General features: G+C 43.9%; 1 protein-coding gene across 3 annotated transcripts in view; it reads left to right on the forward strand.

The window, feature by feature from the left end:
- suco (SUN domain containing ossification factor) overlaps positions 1–27,547 on the forward strand; it is a 45,385-nt gene that overhangs the window by 3,056 nt on the left and 14,782 nt on the right. Inside the window, exons 2-13 of one of the 3 annotated variants that reach the window (XM_071895587.2) lie at positions 18,080–18,200; positions 20,051–20,164; positions 20,398–20,750; positions 21,614–21,754; positions 22,110–22,296; positions 23,502–23,613; positions 24,738–24,865; positions 25,078–25,145; positions 25,392–25,499; positions 25,616–25,721; positions 26,762–26,782; positions 27,090–27,145. In XM_071895587.2, the coding sequence (XP_071751688.2) occupies positions 18,080–18,200; positions 20,051–20,164; positions 20,398–20,750; positions 21,614–21,754; positions 22,110–22,296; positions 23,502–23,613; positions 24,738–24,865; positions 25,078–25,145; positions 25,392–25,499; positions 25,616–25,721; positions 26,762–26,782; positions 27,090–27,145 (1,515 nt within the window). The remainder of the gene's footprint in view (positions 1–18,079; positions 18,201–20,050; positions 20,165–20,397; positions 20,751–21,613; positions 21,755–22,109; positions 22,297–23,501; positions 23,614–24,737; positions 24,866–25,077; positions 25,146–25,391; positions 25,500–25,615; positions 25,722–26,761; positions 26,783–27,089; positions 27,146–27,547) is intronic. The other 2 variants (XM_071895588.2, XM_078285571.1) reach the window with 2 other exon arrangements.

The raw sequence follows: 27,547 nt of genomic DNA on the forward strand, positions 1-27,547 counted from the left end.
TGCATGAACACGCACATACTTGATTACTAATGCAAACCCCTTTTTAGCGTGCTGCTATCGGCTTCTCACTCCTCTATGCCAACTTTCACACGTCCCAGAGGGAACAGAGAAACATGGGGGATGCAATCCTTGCAATACTTAACAGGTTTCCAAGGCAGCAGCGACTTTAGGTGTGGGCCTCTGTAGGAGGAGACTGGTGGCGGGGGACTGTCGGGCCTCCGCTCTGTCGTCATGATTCACCTGGCAATGAAAGAAGCCTGTTGAAGTTGCCCTGGTAACACTGCTTTGAGCTGGCATGCTAAACCTTCATTTTGCTGATCACTGAACTTGACGTGTCTACACCCTGTACAGATCAGTGTGAAGAGGAAAGAGAAGTGAAATGAGGATAAAGACATCCTTCACCTAAGTCCATTTGAATACCCTGTGCTGCTTGAAATGGCCTCTGGCTAATCTGGGGCCGATGTTGATGTTTTCAGGTTCTCGAGGCATTTAATGATGTTTTTATTGCTGCTTTAAAATGGCAATGTGCAGTCTTGTCCTCTGAAGGCTGCTGAGACTGCTTTGGGTGCTCGGTAGATCTTTATGCTGCAGTGCACAGAGAGGCACCGCAGAATGTGCTCTCTGTGTGTTGTTATGGGCCTTCACTCACGGAGTCAACAACAGGGATCTGACTGTGTATACCGTACATTAGCTCAGGCTGTTGACGTCAGTATCACTCGAGAAGGCTTGCATGAGTACTTGAGAGTGTTTTGTGTGAAGGTGCACATTTCCAGGTTCATTTTCTAAAATTTTCTAAAAGCCTAGCAGATCTGCCACAAGCAGAGATCCTCTCGACCCTTTAGATTTTAACTTTAGGCCTAGAAGTTGTCCGCCAGAGCGTCTTGAGGCAGCCATCCTCTCTCTGCGGTGTTTGTAACTCCACTGATGGGATTTCTCCTCCCAACAGTTGGCATCTTACTGTTCAGTATACTCTGAAAAGCTTCTTGGGTGGCAAATTGGATTGAACACTTGGATTGTGATCACTGCATTTGGACAGGTGCCGTGCTCAAGGGGAATACACGGCTTCATCTCATTCTGGCCCTGTGTCATAGGCTTATGAATCTCCCAGCCATTTCAGGATTATTGTTATTATGTAATGTGATTAGCACTCATGAGATAGCTCTGTATCCAATGGACCAACTGAGGATTTTTTATCATATTCAATTAGAGCTGCAGACAGTTTCTAGTCAGCCATAGCATAACAAAACTAGTCTAGCATCACAACATTTCTTTAAGCATGTGTAATTGGAATGTAGTAGCAATTTGTTCATCCAGTGCTGTTGAATTTAAAATCTGCTGGCTTCCCTAATTATTGCATAATTATGTATTTGTACTATTGATTCATTTAGTAACTGGCTTTAGGGTACTGTGATGTTTTTGCCCCTGTTCATTATGGCCTGTGTGTTGTGGTGTTTACAGTATATGCCCAGACACTGATCCAGTAAGACAACACCAGCTCAGGGTTTTGCCCGCCCAACCTGTTTCTTTTCGTAGATCATGTATAGGAGGAGCTGGTCTAAATGGCCTTTTACTTGCTCCCTGCTACTATATCATGTTTACCCTACTCACAGCCTCGCCTCTTGAGCAATCCTCCTCGTGATCCTGTGTTTTGTAGCACTAATATTTTTCCTATCTGTAAACGCAAAGACAGCTCCCGATCGATTAAACAGGCTCATGGAATTTGTCAAATACACAGGCAAGGCAAATTCCATTCGAAGCTCATGAAGCTCTTTTTTTTTTCTTCGCACACTGAAATGCTTTGAGTTTTCCTCCTGTGTTGCTGACACATAGTGAGAAGTCCATATGTTGTGATGGCCAGTTTGTTGTGAACAAAGGCTCAAAAACATCACCCTTTGCCCTGACAGCAAGGGTGAACGAGCCTTTGTTGTCCGGCCTCGAGGCGCTGGAGCAACCTGCCTGAGGAAATCAGGCTATAGCTAAGTCAGTATCATCGTTTAAATCACTCCTAAAAACATACTTTTATCGGAAAACTTACCTTTGATCCTGGTCTGATTTTAGCCAAGTTGCCTCATCCATTATTGAATTTTTAATGCAAAGTTCTATAAGACTTTGTGTTATTTATTGTCATTTGTCTTTTTATCTCTTAGCTATGTTTATTTTAACACTATCTTCAGTTTTTTATTTTTGTATTACATGTTTTATTCCTTGCACTTGTTCCTTGTTGTGAAGTGCTTTGTAACTGTTTTTGGAAGTGCTCTATAACTAATAGTTTTTATTATCATTATTATTATTATTATTATTTCTTGACTGTGTTCTTTGGTCTGGTTGTGGGCCTCTCTAACTTGCTCACAGGCAATGTGAGCACTGTGTTATGCTGAACACTGAAGGGCAGTGTGTAGGTAGAGGGTCCCCTAGTTAAAAGAACTATGTGTCCTGCCCACATAGTAAAAGTTTTACTGCAGTTGTTACATAAGGAGATCCTCCTTATGTTGCTTAGATGCTGCAGTGGTCAGACGGCCCGTTGTCACTGATTGTACGGGTTATGTTTCCCACCAGTAGATACTGACCAGCAGCTGGTCGGTACTGGTCAAAGGGAGTGGCAGACAGAAGGAGAGAAGGCTGTGTGTCTGTTAGCTACTCCAGACATGGAAGGGGGATGGGAGCATGCAGGAGAAATGGAAGGTCACAAAGCCTGGCTGGGGGCAAGAAACAGTTACTTACTTTAGCCTTCTCCGTTAGCTCATCACCTCCCAGCTATCTATTCCATCCAGCCGCCTTGTTGCAGCCTAGTTTTATGGTCCTGTAATGCCAGCTGGCTGCTGTGATTTACAGCATGTGTGTGTCCCTACATGTTTTTTTTTCTCTCCTCTTTGTGTGCCATCGTTACACAACTCCTTTGTTGCTCTCATTGTCCTGTTATTGTCTCAAAGGAAAGGATGCTTAGCCTTTCTGAGTGCTTTCTCTGAATGAAGGCAGAAGGAGAGAGTGAAACATGGAGTACTCGGTGGTATTTCACCTTGTGTTTGCCCTGTTCCCGCTGTTCAGACAGCACATTGTCACAGTCTGACTTAACTTCCAGTCAGGGTCAGGTGGTCTGCGGGGTCAGTCAGTATTCGAACCCAAGAGGTCTTGAGGCACATTGTCCAGCCATGTGTGTGTTTCGTCCTGCAGCATCTTTTATGGAGTCAGGACATCTATGATATTAATTTATAATGAGTTGCAGATGTCTGAACCTCCTTGGTACAAAGACTTGAATAGGCACCCACATACTGTGCCTCCAAGCTGTGTATGTCACGTGCATGTCGGTCTCATAACCTTGTATCCGAATTTGCCTGGCCTGACCACATGCTGTGGGCTAGAAACGCATAGGTGTTCTAGCAGTATAAACAATGCTATAGAAAGGCCAGTAGAACATACGAAAACTGCTTTTTCTATAGATAGGATCTCTGGGGGAAAATTCTATTATCATATTTGTAGTAGAGAAATACACACACACACACACACACACACATACAGTAGAGTGCTTGGAGTGTATCCATGGCCTAGTTTGTCTCTGAGGGGATGTCCTGTTGGCTTGTTTTCTAAATGCTGCTGAACTAACTGTTTTTTCCCCCCCGAACAGAGACGCAACATATTTACTTATGCTGAACTGAGTGATATATAAGTTACACTGTGATATGCACTGAATCCTAAAGTGGTGAATAATTGACACAAAATGGCACCAAAATGATGCTGAAAAAAGCTCTGAGGTGTTATCTCCTGTCAAGGTAAACATGACATTGACATGTCAGAAACAGCAGTATTGTCCTTTTTTATCAAGCTAACCAGTCTGAGGCTCTTGTTCTTAGTCTTAGTTGTTTGTTTTCTTTTCTCCTATCAGTTTAATTAAAGCTGACCTGATAATGCACCCTTTGTTTTTGTCAGCAGTTTCAGAACTTAATTAGGACAACCTGATATTATTTTGAAAGAATGTAAACAGTGTTTGAGTTAAGCCACTAGTTGATTGCTGATCTGTTGGTTGCTGATTGGCTAACGTCTAAATGAGTTGAGATCAACCCCCCCAGATGAAAGACACTGTGTGAATTTGTCTGACTGAGAGACTAGGTCTAATCAGCTGCCAATGTGTGAGTGATACCTTTTGTAAAGCCCTGACTATGAATTTAGTTATTCATTATTAGTAGTAATTTAGAGTTTCTCTTTTCCGGTCTGTCTATCGGCTCTGTTATCAGAGGCTAGAGGCTTAGTAATGGAGGGTCCATCCTTCTGTTGTTATTGATGTTGTAGCAGGCCAGGGCTCAGCACTCCAGGCTGGCAGCTCTAGTTTAATCCAGAGAGACAGAGCTGGACTGGCACTCTGGAGCTCTCTATTGTTCCTGCCCACTGGCCATGGAGACTGTTGAGCACACTGAGCCCTCTTGCCTGCCTGCCTGCCTGCCTGCCTTCCTGTCTGCCTGCCCGTCTATCTCTGTGTTCACTCTCTGCACTGGGACCCACACTGGCACCTTTATAACCTGGGTTATTTGAAATAGTCAGACTAAGCCAACAGCAAAGGTTAGGAGAAATGGACGGGCAGAGGTAGTTGGGGTTACCCATTCTGCCCCTGATCCCGTCTTTTTGCCATACCATGCCCTGTAGGTGCTGTTACAAATAGGGAAACTATGATCGTCTTGATTGCCTATTTGGTCTGGCGTTATAAAGATTAAATCCCTTGATTGGTCTACTTTGTCTGTGTTTACATTAACAATGCTCTACTCTCTTTAAAAAGAAAGTTTCCTAGAGATGTAACGATACATGCAGCTAATGGTTTGGTTTGATATTATCACAATATTTTAAGTAAAATCTGAATGAAGACAATTATGACTGAAAAAAATCAATTTTGTTTCTGAGGGGAAAAAAACAAAAACAAACTTTTAGGAGTTTGTTATTGCCAGTTCAAATAAAATTTAAGACCAATTTCACCCCCAAACAAGCCTGAAGAGCAAAAAACAAACAAACAAACAAAAAAATCAATGCATTTGCGCAATCAATGAAATTACTTGCTAGGAGTGTAGTGCAAAGAGAAACTGTAACATTTGTAAGACCTCTGAAGCCATATTTAAGACATACACAATAGTTAACCATATACCGGTGACAGAGTTCTTCATTGTGATGTTCTTGTACATGGTGCAGCGTGTTGCTAGTGTTACCTGTAAGGCAAGGCTCTCTTATATAATATATATATCTCTTATATATATATATATATATATATATATATATATATATATATATATATATATAATATAATATAATAGGCTTACTTGCAAACAGTCCTTGTCTACTTGTGTTGTTGCCATTTTCTTCCTTAATTGGAAACCCAAAATGTTGCCACTCAGCACAGGTGGAGCATCCTCATACGGTTTCACCTGAGTCCATTTTGTCGCCTGCTTCGTCTACACAGTAGTGAGTTCAGCTGGGCTTACCGAAAGTGTGATGACCCAAGTTAAAACTTGTTTGCCTTAAGTAATCTAGTCAACTATGCAAAAGAGAAAAGAATTCTGAATGTAATTTCTTAGATGTTAGACCGCAGCTGAAAATATAAACATTTCCACGATGCATATATAAAAAGTTTTGTATTGTGACATTTTATGTCACGTGTCACGAACATTCATTACATCCCTATAAATAAGCCATTAAAACACAGAGAGCTAGACATGACTTGTTTAAAAGCATGCAGTTGTCTGCAGCCAGCCCCATAACAGTTTGATTTTGCAGAGAGACTCAGTTACGGTAGTGTAGTGGTTCTGATGGTGCATCTAGTTCCAGTTTTTGGGGGCATTAACTTCTTTGCAAGATCCTGTTGATCACGTTAAAAGTTTTGTGAGAGTAGGTAGGCCTACAGCGACAGTTGAAGGCTGGCCAATGGCCTCAAGCTCCGTCAGTGTTAAGATGCAAAATAACAGTGTTTACTCTGTTGTTAAAGAGTATTCTAAGGGTGGAGATTGTTAGGTTTTATAGGTGGGGACTTCTGTCAGCACAGTGTGTGTGTGTGTACGTGTGTGTGCGTGTGTGTGATAACCGGGTATGGCAGAGGGTAATGAGTTGATTTGACTATTTGACAACTGAGAGTTAAATTTGACCTACTTTATGGTTGGAGAGTAAACATATTTTCTGACCAAGTAACTATCAATGCAAGTGGTTTACCAAGTTCTAAATGGTATAGCCTACTATAAATCTAGATCTATCTGTCTCAAAACCTCTCAAAGCATGAAAATTGTGAGTTGTCTTAAAACATCTCAAGACGCGGGTGTTAGCTGGATACGGTATGTACCATGAGTTTTGGATGTTCCACAACACTAAAATCAGGGGTTGCTTTGCTTTTTCCTTCTCTCCTAGAGAAAGGCACTATTTTTCCTCTCCTTCTGAAAATGCTCTGGTTTCCTTTCCTCCCCTCCCCCCTCTCTCTCTCTCACTCTCTGTTCTCGGTTTACCTTTTTCAGCTACTGACTGACTCTCATACTGTCCCTTATCTTTGTCTCTGGGTTTATTTCTCTGTTTTCCTTTGTCAGTGATTCGGTCTTGTATGCAGTGAGTCTGGGATTGTCGGCGTCTGTGATCGTCACTGTGAGGGCACGTGGGAGGGGGCTTTGTCCATAGCTGACGCAGGAGGCATGCTACTTCTGAACATTATGTACTATAGCTAATTATGGCATGCTTTGAAGAAGCTTGCATACAAAGACAAAGTCATGCCATCACTTCTGCTTCCCTCGAATCTCCCGCTAAATGCAAGATCCCCATTGTTTTATCTTATGGGCCAAAATAATTAGATTTGTACTGGGCATCAAAATCGAACGGGCAATACATGCTAGTTCGCATGCTTGTAACTAGAGTTGACTTTGTTCATTTCAGCCTTGTACAGTGTGACGATGAAGGTGTCGTGACTGTACTGTATTGTTCAAAAATAAAATATCACAGTACTTAACTTCATGTCAGATTCATGAGTTTTATTCTGGTAAATATGGCGATTCCTTGCTAGTTAGTAGGCTACTAGTATCTGCATTGGGCTATGTACGTGCCACAGTCCCGCAACATATTGGTATACACCGTGTGCTGAGGTGACTGTGAATGTTTTATGAGTTTTTGTTCTCCTGCTGTGCTTGCTGATGCATACTGACTGAGAATGTGCGTGTGTGTTGCATCCACGCCCACCCATGCTAACACACACTGGCCAAGTGGCTTTTCCTATCAAATCGCATCATATCACATGACTGCGTCCGTCGGTCCTCTCTCTCTAAGGCGGCGGTCTGGGCCGATGTTCCCGAATCGATGCTGCATACCCAAGCGTCTTTGATCCCTGTCTGACTGGGACTGCTGTGATGATTCCCACTGTCACAGCTTGGACATCGCCCCCATGCTGCGACGGGCGGTGGGCCTTTGTCCGGGTGTGTATTAGAGAAAGGATGTGTGATTAATTTCACTGCCGATATATCTAATATTATGCAACCATCTAATAGATTGGTCTAAGACTATAAATATAGCGAAAACAGACCGAATCTACAGCTCTTTTATGGTGCACCCCAGTCAACCCAGGTGATAGAAGATGACTAAATTTTATACCCAGCCAGTAAGTTTAATAAATGTGAAATATATGAGTTGGCATTTATTAATGAGCATTAATGCGATTCATTGGAATTAGTGTTTTACTCTGGCAACTCTGTGTATCTGTTGAATTGACTGATATTCCCAATTTCATATGTATTGTTCTACCATGATGTGTAGTTAATCCTCATTTTATTCAGCAATTAACAGTCATTCAATCATTTCTGTCCTCGGTGTGTATGTATTCATAAGTGCACTGCTGATATAGGTATTGTTCAATTCAGCCCTGCTAACCCCTCCCTTTTTTTTATGTTAGCAAATTTTACTTTAACTGCTAACTGTTCTTTTATTCAGACCAATTAATTGTAGTCTTATAGTAGAGAAATTGCATCGGCCTAATACTAAATTGTAATTCCTCAATATCCAGGCACCCAATTTCAAAATTATTTTAAACATATTTTTTTTTGAGCATTATACAATTCTTGTAAAATATGTGCATACTGGAGAGAATATTGCTCAGTCCAAAAACTGAGCAGGTTTCATTATAAAAAATGATATGAGAAATGGATATGAAAATGCACAGACTATCCCTCAATTCTTTTTGCTCACTGACATTTCATTATCGCACAAAAACCCTATGCACTGGCATGCTGCCAATAGTAGAGGGGACTTAAACCTACTTCGTAGCTTCAGGTATATTTTTGGTCCTCTGCTTACAGGAAGCTTACTCCCTTTCATCCACGAAATCCATGATTAATTTAATATTGGTGATCATATTAATCATGGATTAGTGGATGACACCATATCCACTGTTGCTGGAATTCATTACAGGATCCTCCAGTGGAACACACAGATCTTTATAGCTGCATTTAAGCTTTGGTCCATGTATGTGTGAGTGTGCTGCGGGCCTGCTAGGAGAGCATGAGTCATAGCCCAACAGGAGCAGCACCCTCTCTTCCACCTGGTGACTCAGCCTATTCGGTGCTAGAGGCTAGCTCCCAGGGAGAGGTGTGCCTGGCCTTTCACAATACACCTTAATGTAATGTAAACTCTACGCAGCGAGCTGTGTGCGTCACGGAGCCGGAGTAGCGAAAGAAAGATCCTGATAGATCAGAAAGTCAAACAAGCTTTTACAAATAGATAAAACCAGTGCGGGTTAAAAAAGTTATCCGTTTGGTGTGTTCTCTCATTGTTTAATGGTCACACCTATGCCTGATCTCAACTGCTGGTTTGCTCATTTGTGGTCATCTAGCTGTGAGAAAATAAGACGGAGGTAGTGTTTTCATGCCGGGAACCACTGGGCCCCATGCCAGTGTGTTTACTATGGTACACTGATAAGGGCTCTGATAAGACTGTGCCACTGATCAAGTTCTCTTTGATGTTGATACCTGGCCAGTAAACATAACATCCGTTTGTAGGCGCTCACCTGTTCTGGACATTTAAAGCGCACATTCTTCTATAAGGAGTCCACTAGTTTAAGTGATTGATCTGTGGTGCCTGGCTACAAACACAATCTATCAATAACTGACTGTGTGTGTGTGTGTGTGTGTGTCCATGTGTGTCTGAGTCGATGTTTGCGTGGTCTTTAGGCCACGTTGAGTTACGACATCGGAGCTCTCTGTCGGGAACAGTTCTGGCTCGTAAGTCTTGGTGTCACTCAAGTTAGGTCATGCCTCCTCCCCTTTAGCGCAGCAGCTTTTAGCACACAACATTGGAAGCACTTAGTGAGATGAGCCCACTCACCGCTTCCAATCTCTTGGGCCACCCCATGCAGAAGAGAAGCAAATGCAGCAGTCACGCACAGGCGTGGGGTTAATGTGCCCGCAAGAGCAGCAGGGCAGAAGACCACAGCAGACAAAGGATGTCTCTGTAGGCCCGTGTTACAGCATTCAGCCACTGATGTGTCTCAGGGTGTGATGAAAAGAGAGGGTGCAGAGGAAGTGGACAGTAGGGTGTGAGAGAAGAGAGAAGTATGGTGCCTTTGCTGATTTGCAGATCATGTCCCCAAGTAATATTGAAATAAAATCTTATTGAAACCCACTGAACCATTGAAATTGTATATGTGTGTCGGAGATACTATGTTATGCATTGTTTAAATTTCAAGTGAGCCACACTACAGCGTTGCTCTATTTGTGCACACAATTCTCTTATTTGAACCCATGACTATCCATTCCCCTTAGTTTTTGTCTTGGTGACCCCTCTGTCGGAGGGAGGGTCTCAAAACCAGGCCTTTCTTTTCCTTCTCTTTCTCTGCGTCTCTGACCTCTTTGTCCTGCTGGAACCCAGTCCTATTCATGTGTTTGGGCTGTGAGGGACCAACAGGGGGCCATGCGACTCTGAACATGAACAGAAGGTCTGCAACGATCGATCAGTCATCGATCATAAACGACCGATAAATGTTGTAATTAGGCCATCGGTGATTGTCCGATTCCCGTTTCAACTTCCGGATCGCCTTGGTACCTTAGGTCAAGTTGTTGCATATAGGCAGGGTCCTCGTTCAGAACTGTGTGTGTGTGTGTGTGTGTGTGTGTGTGTGTGTGTGGGAGAGAGAGCTATTCACCAGTTCAGCCACTGTGTCCTGGCTGCCCTGAGGATACACCAGTGGAGAGGATTATGAAGGATCAGTAGGCTTTAGAACAAACTGCTGCTCTACATTATTCCATGCTTTGACATGGAGGCAAATTAGAACGCACACGCAAACATACACACACATGCACACACACACTCGGTCCGCTAAGGCTCGGCTTTTAGGCTCTGTACATCCCCCCAGCTCGGTGACGGAATGTTTTTGTCGGCCTGGCTGATGCGCTGCCCTACTTTTACAGGCGTGCCCTGGCACATCTCCCTGCCCTACACTCCACCCCTGCCCACATGGATCCTGGATTCTCTCTTTAACCCTTTTTCTAAATCTCCTTCTCTTGACTGTCTTCCTCTGTTGACTGTCTTGAGGTAAATTCAAATGTGAATCCTCTCCCTGCTAGCAGGATTTATTCTTAGAGATGTGGTTCCGGGATGAACAGCTGGATTCATTTGGCCTTTTACTGACTGTGTGTGTGTGTGTGTGTTTGCGCTCTCCAAACATGTGATTAGGCTTTAGAGACTTGACAGTTCAGTTTAAAAGGAAACTTGATCTATCTCGCTACATTGATAAAGCCGTTCTCTATTGGCCTTTCTCACACTGTTTTCCCCACTCTCAGCACCACATAACCTACATCAAACCTCATGTGAATTTCAGCGGAAAACATCACAAGACCTGCCTCAGGCCAGGCAGAGAGGTCGGCCAGACACACACACTGTTCATTTTCCCGTTCCATTGATAATCAGGGCCATAATAATATACACCCAGAGACTACAGTATGTCAACCAATTTGACTGAATTATTGCACTGGTGTTAAGTAACCTCTACCACTCTCTTTTGCTCTTTCTCTCTTTTGCGCTCTCTCACTCTCTCTCTCGCTCTCTCTCTCTGTCTCTCTTTCCTCACTCTGTTGCATCAGAACAGGACCGGCAGTAGCAGTTTAGTGGAATACAGCTAAGCACGCTACACTATGACAGCTACCCCACTCTATAGATAGCACATTGCTCACTTTAACACACTCAATTAAGGACAGTAAGGGCTTTAGTGTGCTGCCGTGCAGTTGGTTAGGTTGAGGGCCGCGCGTGTGTGTTTATATAGCTGGTGGTCAGAGATTAGGCCAGGAGCGGGACAGGCAGCAACTAATCTGACCTGGCACAGGTAGGGACTCCTGTGTGTTGCACTGTCATGCCATGAGCCAGGTGAGTGAGTGAGTGGGGGAGGGCAGAGAGACAAAGACAACACTCTTCTGAAGCAGGTTAATCAAACGGCAAAAAGAAATATGAGAAGCGAGGATGATGGAGAAATGATAATGGAAAGAGCAGCACCCCAGGCTGTCAGGAGAGGGACAGACACTCAAATACACACACGCAGGCTCACACATGTGTGCTGTTATGTCCGATGCTGCTGATGCTGCTAAAAAATGTTGTGTCACTGGGCAAACATCCTGCCAGTGAAACGAGATCAGAGCCCAGTCGGCATGCCGTATGGTTGCAGATAATATTTGTCTTGCTACAGGCAGATTAAGCCTCCTCATCCTGTTCCTCTCTCCAGTTCTGTCTGGTGTCTATGAGCCCAGTACCAGTCAGTTGATACAGTACAGTCCTGTTGATCCAGTACAGTCTTTCCCTGTCCCCTGGTCCTGTCATTGTGAGCCTAGTGCCAGTCAGTTGGTACAGTACGGTCCTGCTGATTCAGGAGTCATTCTCTGTCCTCTGGTCCTGAATGGCCCTAAAGCCAACAGGAAATATCAGGGGATTTGGCTGCTCCAAACGGGCCGGGACAGTGTATTTCTAAGTGTCTAGACATGTAGCCAATGTGTCTGCATCTGTGCGCCACCGTGTGCCTTTAAGTGTATTCTCTTATATATTTTTCTCCATCTATGATGAGTAGCAGGCTGGCATAGTAAGTAGGGAAACCGTCCTTAAAACCGAGGGCCCGGGTTCAGGCCCCTGTGACAGCAAACATCCGTCCTACTGACGTGTCCTTGAGCAAGACGCTGACGCCCTCTGAGCTCTATAGGAATGCTGTTCTGTAGTTCAGGGGTTCTCAACGTGGGGTCCGGGGACCACCAGGGGTCCTTGAGGGGGTCCCAGGGGGTCCCCAGCAAATGGATGAATTGTTAAACTTCACTATTATTTCATTTACAAGAAGTTAACACAATTAGAGAATGTAGAAGAATAGAAGAATGACTATTTTTATCATAGTTTCACTGTTATCTCTCTTCCTACAATACAGATAGTCATGGAATTCTGGACAAAATCATATCTAACAAAACAATTATTCTCGGATTTGACACAAAATCTCATCAAATGGGAGTCCATGGCCCTAATGCGTACTAAATCAGGGGTTCTTGATATGAAAAAGGTTGAGAATAACTGCTGTAGCTCATCCTGAACGAGTGGCAAGTGAAAAGAGAATTTGTCCTACGGTGGTCATGAGAGTATCACAGAATGTTGTAGCCTTTTGTAGCCGTTAGAGTCGAAGGGAGAAACCGAGAGAACGAGACTTGTTGCAAATCCCTAGGTGCTTTCTGAAGTGGGACAGGAAACGGGGATAGAGAGCAAAAGAGGAAGAGTGTATTTGCAGGCTGCTGACTCATTAGTCATGCCTCAGGCTCTTCCTTCATTAGGCTGGCATTGACCCACTATTAGTATGTAGCTTACATGACACACTTCTTAACGCTTTCTCTCTCTGTGGTCTCTATATATTTTTATCTATGTGTCTGTGGGTCTGAACTTCCCCCTCAGTGTTGCATAACCATCAGAAGTAGGAAGTAGGTCACATTACACCCCCAAAGCAGCTCCTTTCAGATCGGCTCACTCTTTTCTCCTTCTTTGCTTTTTTTCATCCCCCTGCTTTTCTTTGTCTAAAGAAGGAATGTCAACACTCAGGTCTTTTTCCATTCATTCATGGAGATGACGCTTAGTGTGTGTGTGTGTGTGTGTGTGTGTGTGTGTGTGTGTGTGTGTGTGTGTGTGTGTGTGTGTGTGTGTGTGTGTGTGTGTGTGTGTGTGTGACTGGGCTCTGTTTTAGACATGCCAAGTAAAAGGCATTTGTGCTCTTGTATTGCTCGACACATTTTAATCACCACATTTGAATATTTGTCATTTGAATAGCACTTTGTATCCTGCTATTTTGTGACTGAGCAGGCTTTAGTTAAACGTTAGATGTTAAACATTAGATGAGTCATATTGCGGAAGTCAGTCAGAGTTGCATTTGTCATCACAGAAGTTTCTACAGGAATGTTGACTCTGTGTGACGTGTTCACCTAAACCTTCACTCTGTAGTGCCTGACCCATTTATGTCATTCAGGCATGTTTGTGTGCAAGGAGCAAGCAGGAAAACAAACTAACAAATTCTAAAATACAGCAAGGAAAAAAGAAGAATATAAGGGATATGCATTATATAACTGCAGTGATAAAATAATGTTTAAAAAGAGTAATAATAAAAAAAAGAATTAAGAAAACAAAAGCAGTCCATTTAATAAAATCAATTCTATGAAGTTTGTTTTTGAGATTACTTAAAATTACCAAAAGCAGTTCTGTAAAAAGAGTTTTAACCTGAGATTTAATCTCATAATTCTGTCAGTTAAAGCCAATCCTCAGTTGTTCCTTATTTGAAACTAGATTGTGTAACAGCCAAGAACCCTTTAAGAAGAATTTGCTATAAGCATATAGCAAATCAGAAAAGTAGTCAAGATACCAGACCGTGCAATGCCTTGTAAAATTTTCAAAGCAATTTGAAGGCAGCTTGTGCAGAGAGGCCAGTAGTGATATTATGAAGGCTTTCAGACAGTAAAGAGGTAATGCAAACATTCAGCTCAGATCCAAGGAGGCTCACGCCTTTCACACCATTCTTCACCTTTTAATACAGCTGCAAAATATTGATCAAAAATCATGTTGCAATTCTTGTGGTAATTATTGCAGTTCCGATATGACTTTTGATGTGTGGTCTCCACATAATTTTGTTTTTAAACGTGGAAAAAAATACAATTTCAGGTGAAAAATTAGACATTAATGAGCCGTTAATGATTAGGATTTACTCAGTTGAAATATAATGAAAGGGTTTCTCCAATGTGCAGCTTGATATGAGCTGTAGGCCAAGGATTCTGTATTGTTAATCTTACCAAACAAAGACACTAATTCATTATTGTAAGGTTTGATGACTGGGTAGATTTCTGTTTGGAGATTAACTTCACAACCTGTATACCAGGAGTGATGGCAGTGAAAGCTAGCTGCTTACATAATACTGGATAAGTTCTACTATACGTACAAAACATAGTGTAAATGAAACATATTATTACTTCCTTTATCCTCCAACTTTCCATATTCACTGTTTTTCTTTCAAGATTTTTCTTTTTCTGGATATATCTTAGCTACTTTGGCCCAACCTGTTTCCTGACTCCAGTAAAAAACTGTTTTCCCTGGCTGTCCCTGTACCACTTTGTTTAAATTCAAGCTCTTTCCCAACCTCTTCTGTCTCTCTCTTTGTCTGCTCGTCTCTGGGTATATAAATATCAGATGTGCAGGCAGGCTGAGCTCCGAATAATTGTACATCTCAAAGGTCTGATTGACCACAAGTGGGGTGAAGCGCTGTAAGATATAGGCTACTGAGGGACTGGAAGGGAGTCGAGGGGTACGTGTGTTGCTGGGTAGGTGAGTTTGGCTGCCAGGTGACTTGACTTGACCTGACCGCTATTAAGTGTCACTTTGATGCATCACGCCATCAGTGCTGCTGACCAAGTTCTTTGAGATTAGAGTGAGTGACTCTTTGTACGTAAAGCACTGTCTGTTTTGGTGAAAACAGACCAAATGCACAGGGAGGGTGTGGCGATATAGGTGCAGCAGGTAAAGGGTTGAAGAGCGCTGATATAAGTCACCTTTATCATCACGCTGTAGCTATGGAGTTATGACCTTTGGATGTCTTGTCTGAATTGATTCTGCCTTTAGGGAGCAAAAAATAGATCTGAGTGGATTGAACAGGTAATGTGACTGCCTTATCACTTCTTTAGCCAGTCTTGATTATTTGCTCAGTGATCCACTAGTCACCAATACAAATACCAGCCGATGGATCTGGATACTGGAACAAAATGCTTAATTTCCATGGACCCTTAATTTAATCAAATATTTGCAATCGACATAGTCCAAAATTTAATCAAGTCATCATCCATCACCTGGGTTGTACAGGGGTTGCATGTTGTCATTCACACATTTTTCTTTTTTCCTTATTTTATTTTTAGAGCGGCCTGTTAGTCATATATTATATAACTATTCATCATTTCATCATCAGTGAAATGAGTCAAAACTCATCTCTACTCCACATCTGTCCATCCTGAGAGGTGCTAGGGGTTGGGAGGTTGACCGGTCTTACTGTCCACAGGCCGGTGACCACACACCCCCAGCCGAGTCAGACCAGACCCCCCTCACCCGCCCACCCATGAGCATATATCCCCATTCTTCCACATGTAGGCTATGTGACATTTGAAACGCAACATACTTTAAAGCTATGGCTCTAAGTTTAGCTGGGGGCTATATTAGCTCAAGGTTCATATTTACTCCCCAGTATCTGTACACTGCCCTGCTCTCAGGTTTCCCTCATTGGCTATCTCGCCCTGTCCAGCCCTTTTGAGGAGAACATGGTTTATGAGGTGTTAAAGCATATAGTAACATGCTCACATTGCACCATCAGCAGGGATCGGCCATGTGCTTTAGAGATGAGGCAGGCCGTTAACACTCACGCTATCTCATCTCAACAGACAGCAGGGCTCGCAAAATGAAATACCAATGATGGACTGGAAACTCTCACTCTCATGCCGTTATTGCCGCTATTGTTATTGCTCTGTACACCTACATGTAAAACCCAGCTAGATGCAATAAGTCCAGTTGTTCAGCTGTGGGGGGGGGGGGGTTGATGAAAGGCATGCTGGGAAATGTAGGACATCACTGACCAAGTTGAGGGAAAGTGGATAGAACAAATGATGATAGAACAGTGTAAGTGTATCCGAGGCTAGAATTTTCCTTGAACGTATTTGGTGACTTGGACAGAAGTAGCTACAATATACTGTATGTGTTAATATATCACATATCTTATTGATTAGTCATCTGCTTATAAATCTGATGGAGCAGTCGGGTTCCAGAAGACGGATGTTCAAGTCATGTTGTCATCTTTGATCTCATCATCCAGTCACCTCGGATGTTAATGAACAGAAAACAGATGGAGAGGCTGCTCTGTAAAGCGTCTGACTGACAGGCCGCTAACTTGCACAGATGGGTGTGTGTATGTGTGGTTGTGATTGTGCGTGCTCACTGCTCATCTTCCTCATGACAGGCGGGCTGACAGGGTGCTAACATGACTGTCCATGTGTGCTGCTGTCTCCTGACATTGATATTTGACCGTTCAAGGGGAACCGCTCCGGTTTCAGAATCACATGCTGTGTGTATCAGAGGGTCTGTGTCTTTGGAAATGAGTCACTGGCTCAAGCTATTGTTACTCTCCAAACTTTGCTTTTGCATTTTGTATTTACATAGTGTACATAGGCCTTCATATTTAAACAAACATGCACATGTCTCTGCCTGTATGGTTCTCCACACCAGAAGCTTATTATTGAAGTCTTTGATCCTCACCACCACTGAATAAGTAACTTAGTGTGTTTAAGTATCCACATTTGGCCTTCCTGGCCTGACCCTAAGGGCCAGTGTGTGAAAAGATCTTTCTGTTCCAAGCTGGCTCTTTTCAGTTTAACTCAATCTGCTTATGATTGGTTAGTGTTAGTGTAACAGCTCCAAAGCAATCTGCTGACTAACACGGGTTAAAAGTTGAAACAAGTTAAGTGTAGATGCAGTTGGTGTGTGAGTTGGCGTCATAGCAGAGTGGACATGTTCAGACAGACCTCACATCAGTGCAGCTTTGCTCTCCCTTCCCCCCAAACAATTTGAGAAATTGTATCTATCAAACCAGCAGTTCTGTATTGGAAAGTTGTAGACGTTTTTACAGTAGCGCCATTGTCTGGCCGACATAATGTAGCCAGGCCTCTCCTCCTCGTGTCGGCCCAGTTGGCCTTGGGCATACTGCAGGTGAATAGCAGCTAGGAATAGGAATAGCTATAGGTACATACTGGACTGGAGACAGGCATTAGAAGTGAAGAAAGCTGGAGGCTGCCATGAGGCAGAGATGGGGCTATAAAGACCTTCACCTCCTCTCCATGTGCCCACACACACATGCGCATGCACCACGCACACACGGAGGACTTGTGTGTTGAAACAACATTGGCTTAACAGTAAGAGAAGGCTTAGAGAGGTGCAACAATGTCCTGGACCCTGCTAAGCCTTCAGACACATGGGTAGAAAGGTGAGGGAAAAGGGAGAGAAACAACAGGGAGAGAGTGGGTGAGAGAGAGAGTGGGCGAGTCAGGTAAACTGTGGTTCAAACTCCATCACAGAGTTTAGTTTGCCCAAAGGAGCTTGGATGAATGCACATGTAATAAGAGGTGACTTTGTTATTCACACTGGCTTGTGCGCACTGGCTTCTCCCTCTCTCTCACTTTCTACCACTCTGTTCCTTTTTTCTCTCTGTCTCATTTTTCTGTCTCTCTCTCTCCCTCCCTCTGTCTCTTTGGTTTTGTTCTCTCTCACTCATGCAGCCCTCTTGGCTCTCTCTTACACGCACATTCGGTGCAGTGCCTGTGCCCACAGAGCATGTGTCAGCGGTCCTCCCCCTGCGGGAAGGAAATGCTGTCACTGTAGAGGATGTGATGTTGCACAGCCTCAGCATTCAACACATACCAGAACCTTTCATTAAGGGTCCTGTAGCTGACATCATGCTATATTGATCTTTGATCTTTGTTCTCTAATCTTATATGGTCACGTGCCCTTCTTAATATTTTGATATTGCATTGTGGTGACAAATTTTTCCCTGTTTGTGCTTCAGGTGCCCCAGTCATCATGTGTATTGTTCAGAGCAGAGCTTGCCTGGTCCAGGTCAGTCTGCTGGGGACGGAGACCCTCATGGCCACAACCAGGAGCAGGAGCAGGACTCCACGCAGCACAAGGTTTGTCCAAGCTTTGTGCCTTTATAACGCATCTTAGCTGCTTCAAAATCACAGTAAAGCTCAGCCTCAAGTAGCTCATTGCTTTTATAAAACTTTTAATATTTTTATATTTAATATTACTCCTCTGCCAAGAAATATAGCTGTAGTACTAGTATCAGTGCAGATTATTGTTTAGCGCATTAATATTTAAAATACTTTATAGCTGTGCGTTAATTGAGCATTTTACAGTGGCTTTGAACATGACTCAGCCAATCAGAATAGAGGACCGGAACTATCTGATTTATACATTTCCTCATATTTCAATTAATTACATCAAACCTTGTCAACACCAACCTCTCGACTTTCTCTAAAAAATTCCAGCTACATCAACTACAAACTGTTTTCTAACCGGCCTAGCCACCACAAAAAATCTTTTAATTAGTGTGGGTTGGCCTGCATAGCTCTGGGATGGTTAACTGGCTGCCTGTGGTGAATGTGTGAGTTAGCAGAACTTTAGGAAGGTTGGATCACATACGTTTGTGACCCAATAACCCCTGTTGGAAAGGAGGGAGGGAGTGAGGGGTAGTGAATGATCAGGGAGGGAGGGAGGAGTATATGGGTGTGTTGGGTCATAGAAGCCAGGCTGTGGGTTGGGGGAGGGGTACGGGCAATCTTTGTAACTCTTACCAAGACAAGAGCTGTTATTGACTAAGAAAGCCACATCTCAGTTTTTTACCCTTATCTCTCTCCCTGTACAACTGATAATTTGTAAGTTGCGTGGTCAGACACAAACATCAGAGCCAATGCCACGTAGACAATTAGATCAGTAACCAGCCCAGTTAAAGGTTGACAGAAGCCCCCTGGACCCCTCTCTGTATGATTAGAGTCATGGTGGTGGTGGTGGGGATGTAGGTCAGTGCCAGCTCTGTGGGGTTAGAGTTCAGACTACACAAAGCTTTCCCAGCTCCCAGCTCCCAGCCCCTTCTCTGTCCTTTTCACAGCCTTAGTGATTGACTGAGGTAGGAGACTAATCCATCTTAGCTGGTCTCTGGGCCTCTTTTGCTCCGCTGAGAGCAGAGAGTAGGGAGGTCCTGGAAAGAAGGGTTGGCTGAGGTGGGCTGATACCGGGTCAGAGCTGGTTTTGGGCTAAATACTGGATCCCCTCAGCTTCTATGAATGGGTCCTCAACTTGTGTGTGTGTGTGTGTGCGTGCGTGTTGTTTAGGCTATGTGTGTAATAGGGACAGATTGAGTGAGAATTTAGGGAAGTGAGTGAGCGTGTTTGGGTATGCATGTGTGTGCACAGAAGAAGGGGAATCATTGTTTGTGGTCCAGCAGCAAACAGGCGTGCCAGGGCGATTGAACAGGCCTGTCAGTCTGTCAGTGGCACGATAACACAGTCTTTGTCTGTCAACAAAAGGCTATTTCACAACCTGAGATGCAAACTCATTCCCCCCGATTTGTCTGTTGAGGTCTGTGTGGGGTGTGCTTCCTAAAGCACTTCATCGTCTTCTGTCATCACTTCTAATCCAGTTACTTTGCTTACCTCAGCTGAAATGCAATTTGAATGTTAAACCACAGCCTATTAGTTTTGGATTAAGGCCAGCTTTAGGTTTATAGAAACTTAAACTATTATGAGGCACTGACCTTTCTCATACTGTAATTGCTTTGTTAACATTTAGGGCTTGTTGCGCGGACATGGATTAAGCATAGTCCCTAGACTAACAACTTTACACCAATGGAGATCTCCATTAAAAATTAAATCTTAGTCTAGTAGTAGGCTTAATCCATGTCCATGCACCCAGCCCTTAAAGTACTTATTCAAGTCTGTGTGTGACGATGTGCAAAATTGTTCTATTTTTTTTTCCCCAGGTGGTGGAAGAATGGACGACACACACATCCTACGACGTGGGACTGGAGACGGAGAGAGCAGCTGCACTAGAGCAGCTGGCAACACACAACACACACCAAGATAATAATGAACAGGTAACACCACACACCCCTGAGCTGTTAAAGGATCTCGACAAACCCATCACTAATGAGATGAATGAACTCACAATAGTTTAGGCTATACAAAATGGTGAACTAATGCCGCAGAAATACAATAGTTAAAGTAAATGTAAGGACCTGAGGTTTGAATCATCATTGACACAGGTTGTTGGTTCAGCTGTTGATGGATTACCTTTAAGTGCGGGTGTTGTTGTGTTGTCTCTGCCCAGACTGTGAATCCACAGGAGGCTGTGGTGGAGGAGGTTCAGGCAGACCCAGAGTCTGATACTGTACCTGCTGCTCCTGAGCCAGAACCCCACCCAGACCTCCAGGCTGACTTGGATTTCCAGACTGACATCCAGGACCAGGACCATGACCAGGAAGCCCCAGCCTCCTCCACTCCAGACCCAGCTCCAGCACAGGGCCAAGCGTCCACAGATCCCCCAGCCGCAGCCCCAGTAGAGGTCCCCAGCGATGTCCCCGTTCCAGATCCCAGCCTGGACTCGGCCCCGGCCCCAGCCCCAACCCCAGACGAAGCCGAACACACACCTACCTCACACAGTGCCAGCCCGACCCACACAGGGTAAGCTCAGATCTAGTTCCTCACACCAGGGACCTTGGTCTCTGGCTTTAGTGGGAGGTTGGCTATAACTACAGAAGGAGAGTCACATTACTCAACTCAAATTATAACCCTAGATGTGTGAGAACATATCTGTTCCTCTTATGATGGTTAAAGCCAACTTCAACCCACTCCAGCTATATATAATATAATATAGGTATCAGTTTTTCTGTCATTGTCATGTCAAACATTGTATGTTCTTTGAGTATTCTGTTGCTCAACTTTTGTTCCCTTCAGTTGTTTGTTTTATTTTGTTTATTTTTGTTTTCTAATTTAACCAATTTAAATGACTGATTACAAACTGAAAGAGAAGCTTGAAGGAGAGTTGGTCTGATATCTTGGATATTTGCAAGTCACTACTCATGGAACCGCTCATGCTCAGCGACTTCATCAGAAAAGGACTTTTCTCTGCAATGGGAGTATGTGAAATTGGTCACTTGTGTGGACATGGAGCTCTGGATATTTGCGCCGATATCAGTCTCGATGTCTTCTGAGTGGAGTCTTCAAGAAGAATTTGCCCATGGCTACTTTTGTGTTCGACTCCTTTCTTAAAATGGCTGTCATCGTCAGGACATTTCAGTCATCAGTTTAAGGCCTGCACGTCAACGGCCCTACCAGCCAGCTACCCCTTTTCTCCATCTCCTTTCTCTCTCTCTCTCTCTCCTCTCTCCTGCACTCCCCACGCTCCCTGTGGTTCTTCTCCTGGTTCTTACTCCCATGTGGCCCTCCTTGTCCCCATCCCTCCCTCTCTCCCACCCCACCCTCCTCTCTCTTCCCTCCCCAGTGTAAGGAGCTGTGGTAAACGGCATGTCCTTTCTTTCCCTCAGTGCAGTGTGGGTTGCCAGTGCTGGAGATGAACCCCCAGTAGACAGCTTTGTCTTTGCTGAGCTCTCTGGCTCACAGTGCGGGGTCATTCCCCCCAAACTGGCAACCTGTGAAAACTCCCCTTTTGGCAGTCCTCTCCCCAGGTGAGTTATAATCCCCAGCAGCCAATCAAAGCACAGAGACAGGTAATCAAGGTAACAAGCCACACCTCTCTGCTACGCGCAACCATCGCCCGCTGGCCTTGCTCTCCTCCTACTTCTCCTCAGTTTTTTTTTCTTTTTTTACTTTCCTTTTTCCATCGTATTGCTCGCTCACAACCAAGGACTGTCAATATTGTCAAATGAATGGAATGTTTTTTCTACTTTTGTATTTTTGTGTCCAGCTCTGCTGTGCACTCATTTGTGTTCTCCTCCCCTCTCTATCCTCCTTCCTCCCTTCTCCTCTTTCCTCCAACTCCTCCTCCCTCTCCTCCTCATTGGCCCTGTTGCTGTGCTGTAGTGTGGATGTGGCTGGCGTAGAGGACCAGTGGTCAGACCAGGGACAGGGATCTGGTCCTGAAGCAGAGGTCCAGTCCCCTCCAGGCCCTGTGGACCAAGAGCAGCAGCAGCAGGAGCAGGAGCTGGACCATGGACTCTCTGACCTGGACCGGGTGGACAACACCTCCGACCGCCACCAAGAACAGCCGGTCAGCAGCTCACGGCTTCCAATACACTTCACATGTACCAATACAGTTGAAATAATTATCTGAGTGAACTGCAGTAAGTGCAACAATGGAGAAAGGCAGTTTATGTTCATTCTAAAATCTCTTAGCAGCTTAGTAAATACCAAGGGACATGCAACGGACAGCAATTCAGTGCTGAGAAGTAGGATATTTTATGATTGCTAGCACATCTTTATCAACAACATAATGTAATAACTTAAGATGGGAAATAGTTGAGTCAAGAATGTAAGTGTACTATAAGAGGAAAAGGGGAAAGTCTGCTGCAGTGTGTTAGTCTACTGGGGGGTGTAAAGCCTTGCGTGTCAGATACAAGCATGAGCTAGATTCTAGCTGCTAGAATACACATCCATGCGTGCATACTCACACACACACACACACACACACACACACACACACACACACACACACACACACACACATACACACACACACACACACACACCCATCCTAGCAAAGAGCTGCCTCCTGAATGTTTCAGGCAGCAAATGCTAAGTCGGCTTGTTTTCAGCCTCCCTTTTCAAGGTTGAAGGGAGCATGAAATATGAATGTATCTGGGGGAATGTGTATATTTTCAGGGAAATGTGTTGAGTATTAGTTAGGTTAAAGGGCTTTTTGAATATTGTGTCCTGGATTGATTTTTATACATTTCCGTTCCGTGTTAGAGCTAAGATCTGGCGACTAATCTGCATGCGTGGCTGGCTATGGTTGCTGTCTGACTGTTGGGGTGTTTACATAAGAGGCTTTCTGAGTTGGTAGCTTTTTAGGGTCAGACTCTCTCCTGGAGTCCAACAGTATGCTTATGTAATCCATCAAAATATTATTCACAGCTCAATGCATCTCAGTGTTTTAGAGGCCCTGGGCTAGCTAGCTACTGTGGACTATGGAAAGGAGTCTTGAACTTTCTCATCCGCACTGTACGTGTGTGTACGGCTGGTCTTCGCATGCATGATGAGCTTCTAACATGTCACCTCGTGGCTCACTGATGCCAGGAATAGAAATAACCACATTAGTTATATTTAGTATATTAGATTATTACTTCACTCATAGCTCTTGCACGTCAAGAAACATTAGGAAGCCAATTGTACTTTTGATGAAAACTACAGTTATGTCATCCCTCAAAGAGTTGGGGCTTGTTGCCAGTGTGTGATATGCCTCTCTGTGCGTTTCAGGCAGGAGATGACAGCAGCGGCAGGGAGCCGGACCCCTCCGTGCCCAGCAAAGAGGACATCCCCACCTTCGACGAGTGGAAGAAACAAGTCATGGAGGTGGAGAAGGAGAAAAGTAAGAGCACACACAAAAAAAACGCACTCGGACGTAAGCACACATATAGAGACGCACACCAGCGCAAACACGCAGAACCCCCTCGGACATTGCGGTTCATTAAGATCATGTCCAGATGTTCATTGACCGTAATGAGATGATGGCTTGCTGCATTGCTTCTGAAAGACAAAGGAGGCCCACACACGTCAGTTTCAATCTGCTTCTCACCCTGTAACTTCTCTTTGTTCTTTTCGCTTCCTCGCCTCCTTGTTTTTTCGTGCGTTTCCTTACCCGTCTTCCTCTGTCTTTCTCTTTTGCTTCCTTCCTCATCTTCTGTTCCTCTCCATCTCTCTCTCACTGCGGGCCATGTGCAGTGGTCAGCAGAGCGTGTGTTTATGTGTGTTGCGTAACCTCTCTATGTGTTCCTCTCAGGCAAGGCTCATTTTCCACTGTCTCTAATGGGCCTGTCCCATGAATGTTTGATGATGGTGATTAGACAATTAGATGCATGCTCACACACACACACACACACACACACACACACACACACATATGCAGCAGTTCTTTCTCTCACTTGAAGACACACAAGTAGCTTAACATACAACTTAGCTACTTTTAAATACACAAACAGACACAAAAACAGAAAAAACCTGCACATTTGTCATGCTGTATATGACAAATGTGCGTCTGTATAGGCCACAAACGCTCAATGTACCTTTATGTGTATGCGTATATTGTTTTGTTTTTGTGTTTTTTGAAGAATAACAGTGTTTCAGAAAGAGCCTCACATCACCTCTCTGAGCCCAGGTTTTTCAATCCCCATGTTTTTTTGTGTATCCACAGCCAAGCACCTCGGCCTGCATCCTTGTTCATTTTATTCTAAAGACCATGCTGTCAGTTCTGTGTATTAAAGGTCCAGCAAGTGCAGTGGCAGATCTGACGGTGTCCATCCCATAGATAAATATCATTTGGAACAAAAACTACACACACTTTGATATGAGGGTAGATGCTATGCCATGCTTGGTACACACTGACACACACTCCTTCTACAGGAGGGTGATGGCATTTCTATCAACCACTTGGTTCCTAATCCACACACAGACACACACATATACATTTCCTAACCTCACACTCCTTCTGTCCAGGTCAGTCCCTCCATACCTCAACCAATGGCAGCCCTCACCCAGTGAAGAAGGTCCAGAAAAACTTCAAGAATAACTACGCCTCCGTGGAGTGTGGTGCCAAGATCCTCTCGGCTAACAACGAGGCCAAGGTTAACCTCCACATGCTGTACCCACATTCACGTTATTTACCCATGAAACAGATGAGTGAAGGTGGTTGTGAAGGCAGTTAGATGCAAATATTTAGAATAGCATGAGACTGCCTCTGATACTGCTATATTCCTGCCATATTTTCCATGCCATCCTTCTCTCTAAATGCCTTTATGTATCACTCACTCTCATCCTTCTGTCATTTATTTTCCAGAGCACTTCAGCTATTCTCATGGAGAACATGGACCTTTACATGCTAAATCCTTGCAGCAACAAAATCTGGTGAGGCACTCTCTCATACACACACAAAACGCACACAAGCACCAACACACACTGCTGGTACATGTCTATAAAACGCAGGCTGATTTGTCACTAGCTTGGAGAGTGTTGTGCAAGAGGAAGAAATGGCTGAATGGGAAGGGAGCGATTTTAGATTTGGTAATTATATAATATAACATCCTCTTTCTAGCATCTGTCCCCCGCTAATTCCACTTCCATTTAACTTTCTCTCTGTCCCTCTCTCTCTAGGTTTGTGATAGAGCTCTGTGAGCCAATTCAAGTGAAGCAGCTGGACATTGCTAACTTCGAACTCTTCTCGTCCACACCTAAAGACTTTCTAGTGTCCATCAGCGACAGGTATACTCACTCCCTCTTTCTCACATACACACACACACACACACACACACACAAACCTACACACACGTTACCTTACACCTTCCCTTCCCTCCTTTTTTTTTTTTTTATGTCTGCAGGTATCCTACCAACAAGTGGGTAAAGCTGGGTACATTCCATGCCCGTGATGAGCGCACCGTCCAGAGCTTCCCATTGGATGAACAGCTTTATGCCAAATATGTGAAGGTACTGCCCTCATCTTTTGGCTACTAGAATAGTACAAACATGTTTCAAGAAGAGGAAGGATAACTGATGAATTCATTTGTTTATTGTTTGTAACAGACTTGTGCATTTAGTTCCTAGCTAGGCTACACACAAACGTACACACACAGACACATTCATACACATAGGTTGGGCTGTTAGGTTGTTTCCTAAGCTCAGGGGACTCTCTTATGACTTCATGGTAAGTTAACCATGTCATCGGCGTTGCCTGTAACCCCTCCCTTGCCCGGAGAGAGAAATGCATCTCTGTGCGAATGACAGTGAGGGTGTGTGTTCATGAAAGTTGGCTTTGTAAGGACTAAGGAGGCAGTAATGACGTTCGAACCCATTCATGAGTTTTCACACTAAGGAAATGGGAACATTATCCTCCCACAAGACAATATTAGACTATATTCATTTATGTGTTGATGTATTTATTCAAAGTATCTCTCTGCTTTGTTGAACTGTCTCTCCGCTCTCTCTCCTCCCCTCACTGTTGCTTACGCTGTTCACTGTTGTGCGTTAGTCTAGAGTTGTTGAACAGTCGATTAATGCTCAGAAGATTATCTTTTTTTATGTGGTGATTGTGAGTGCTATATGTGGGTGCTGATTGTGTTTAATGTGTTCTATTGTGAAATAATGGAGTGTGATTGCATAAGTGTTTTGTGTCTAGAAAAGCTTCAGGGTGAAGAGCTGCGATTGCCACTAAGATCAAAGCTATGTGAACCTGTTATGTCTTGCTCTGATGTCTCACACCTCTCTCACCTTGTTTGTCTGTCCATCTGTCCGTCTTTGTGCTTCTTTCCAGCTGCTAATAAAACATCTCACTCGTGTATCTTGCCTGTAGACTCTTATAGAACAATCTTCAGCAGTGTGTTGTCTGATGTAATACGAAGAGCCTAGCAAAACTGTAAGCAGATGCTTGACTTGCTTGTAGCATGAATCAATCTTTACTGATTTCTTTCTCTTTTTCTCTCTCTCTCTGTCTCTCTCTCTGTCCCTCTCCTGTCTTCCTCTCGCATCAGATGTTCATCAAGTACATAAAGGTTAGCACTCTTCTCTCTCTGTCAGGTTTTGATGCGCAGTATAATGCGCTGTAATGGTACACATACACTGTAATGGGTGAGCTTTGGTGGCAGAGTACAACATTGATCTTTAATGCATGTGGAAGATATTAAGACAGTAGAGCACGTACACGGACCATACTGTCAACGCTTGGCAATTCTAGTATTTATTTTTCCAAGTTTGATGGAGTATGGGTTTATGGATAAATACATTGTTGGGATTGGCTCTGTTGTTCAGTTGTGGACTCCGGATACTGTCGGTTTAACAGTCTGTCCTCGTCCCCTGCAGGTCGAACTCCTCTCCCACTTTGGATCAGAACACTTCTGTCCCCTCAGTCTTATCAGGTAAGATGGCAAACAGCCCGGCCCATTTCCTTTTCCGTTCCTAGACCTTTCTGTTAGCTCTTTACCCCATGGTTGGTAAATCTAAATTGGCTTTAAACAATAAACAGTTATGGGCTCTTATAGATTTCCAACACGCTCTGAGTGGACCTTTCACTTATTTTTACGTGGCATGAGCTAAGGAACAAGGTCAGGTCCTGGGGATTTGAAAGGAGAAGGAGAGTATTTCATCCTTCAGGAGTAAAGTGCCACTGTAAAACAGCCGACCCTGGGGGAACCATTAAACTTACTGTCCGTTCTATAAATACTGGGGGAGAACAGGAAATTGGAAGCATCTGTACTGCTTTATTCAACAATTATCAACGCTTGCTCTTATACAACAGTTTTCATTATGGAGTCATTTGA

Source organism: Centroberyx gerrardi, chromosome 9 (assembly GCF_048128805.1).
Source record: "Centroberyx gerrardi isolate f3 chromosome 9, fCenGer3.hap1.cur.20231027, whole genome shotgun sequence".
NCBI classification, from domain to species: Eukaryota; Metazoa; Chordata; class Actinopteri; order Beryciformes; family Berycidae; genus Centroberyx; species Centroberyx gerrardi.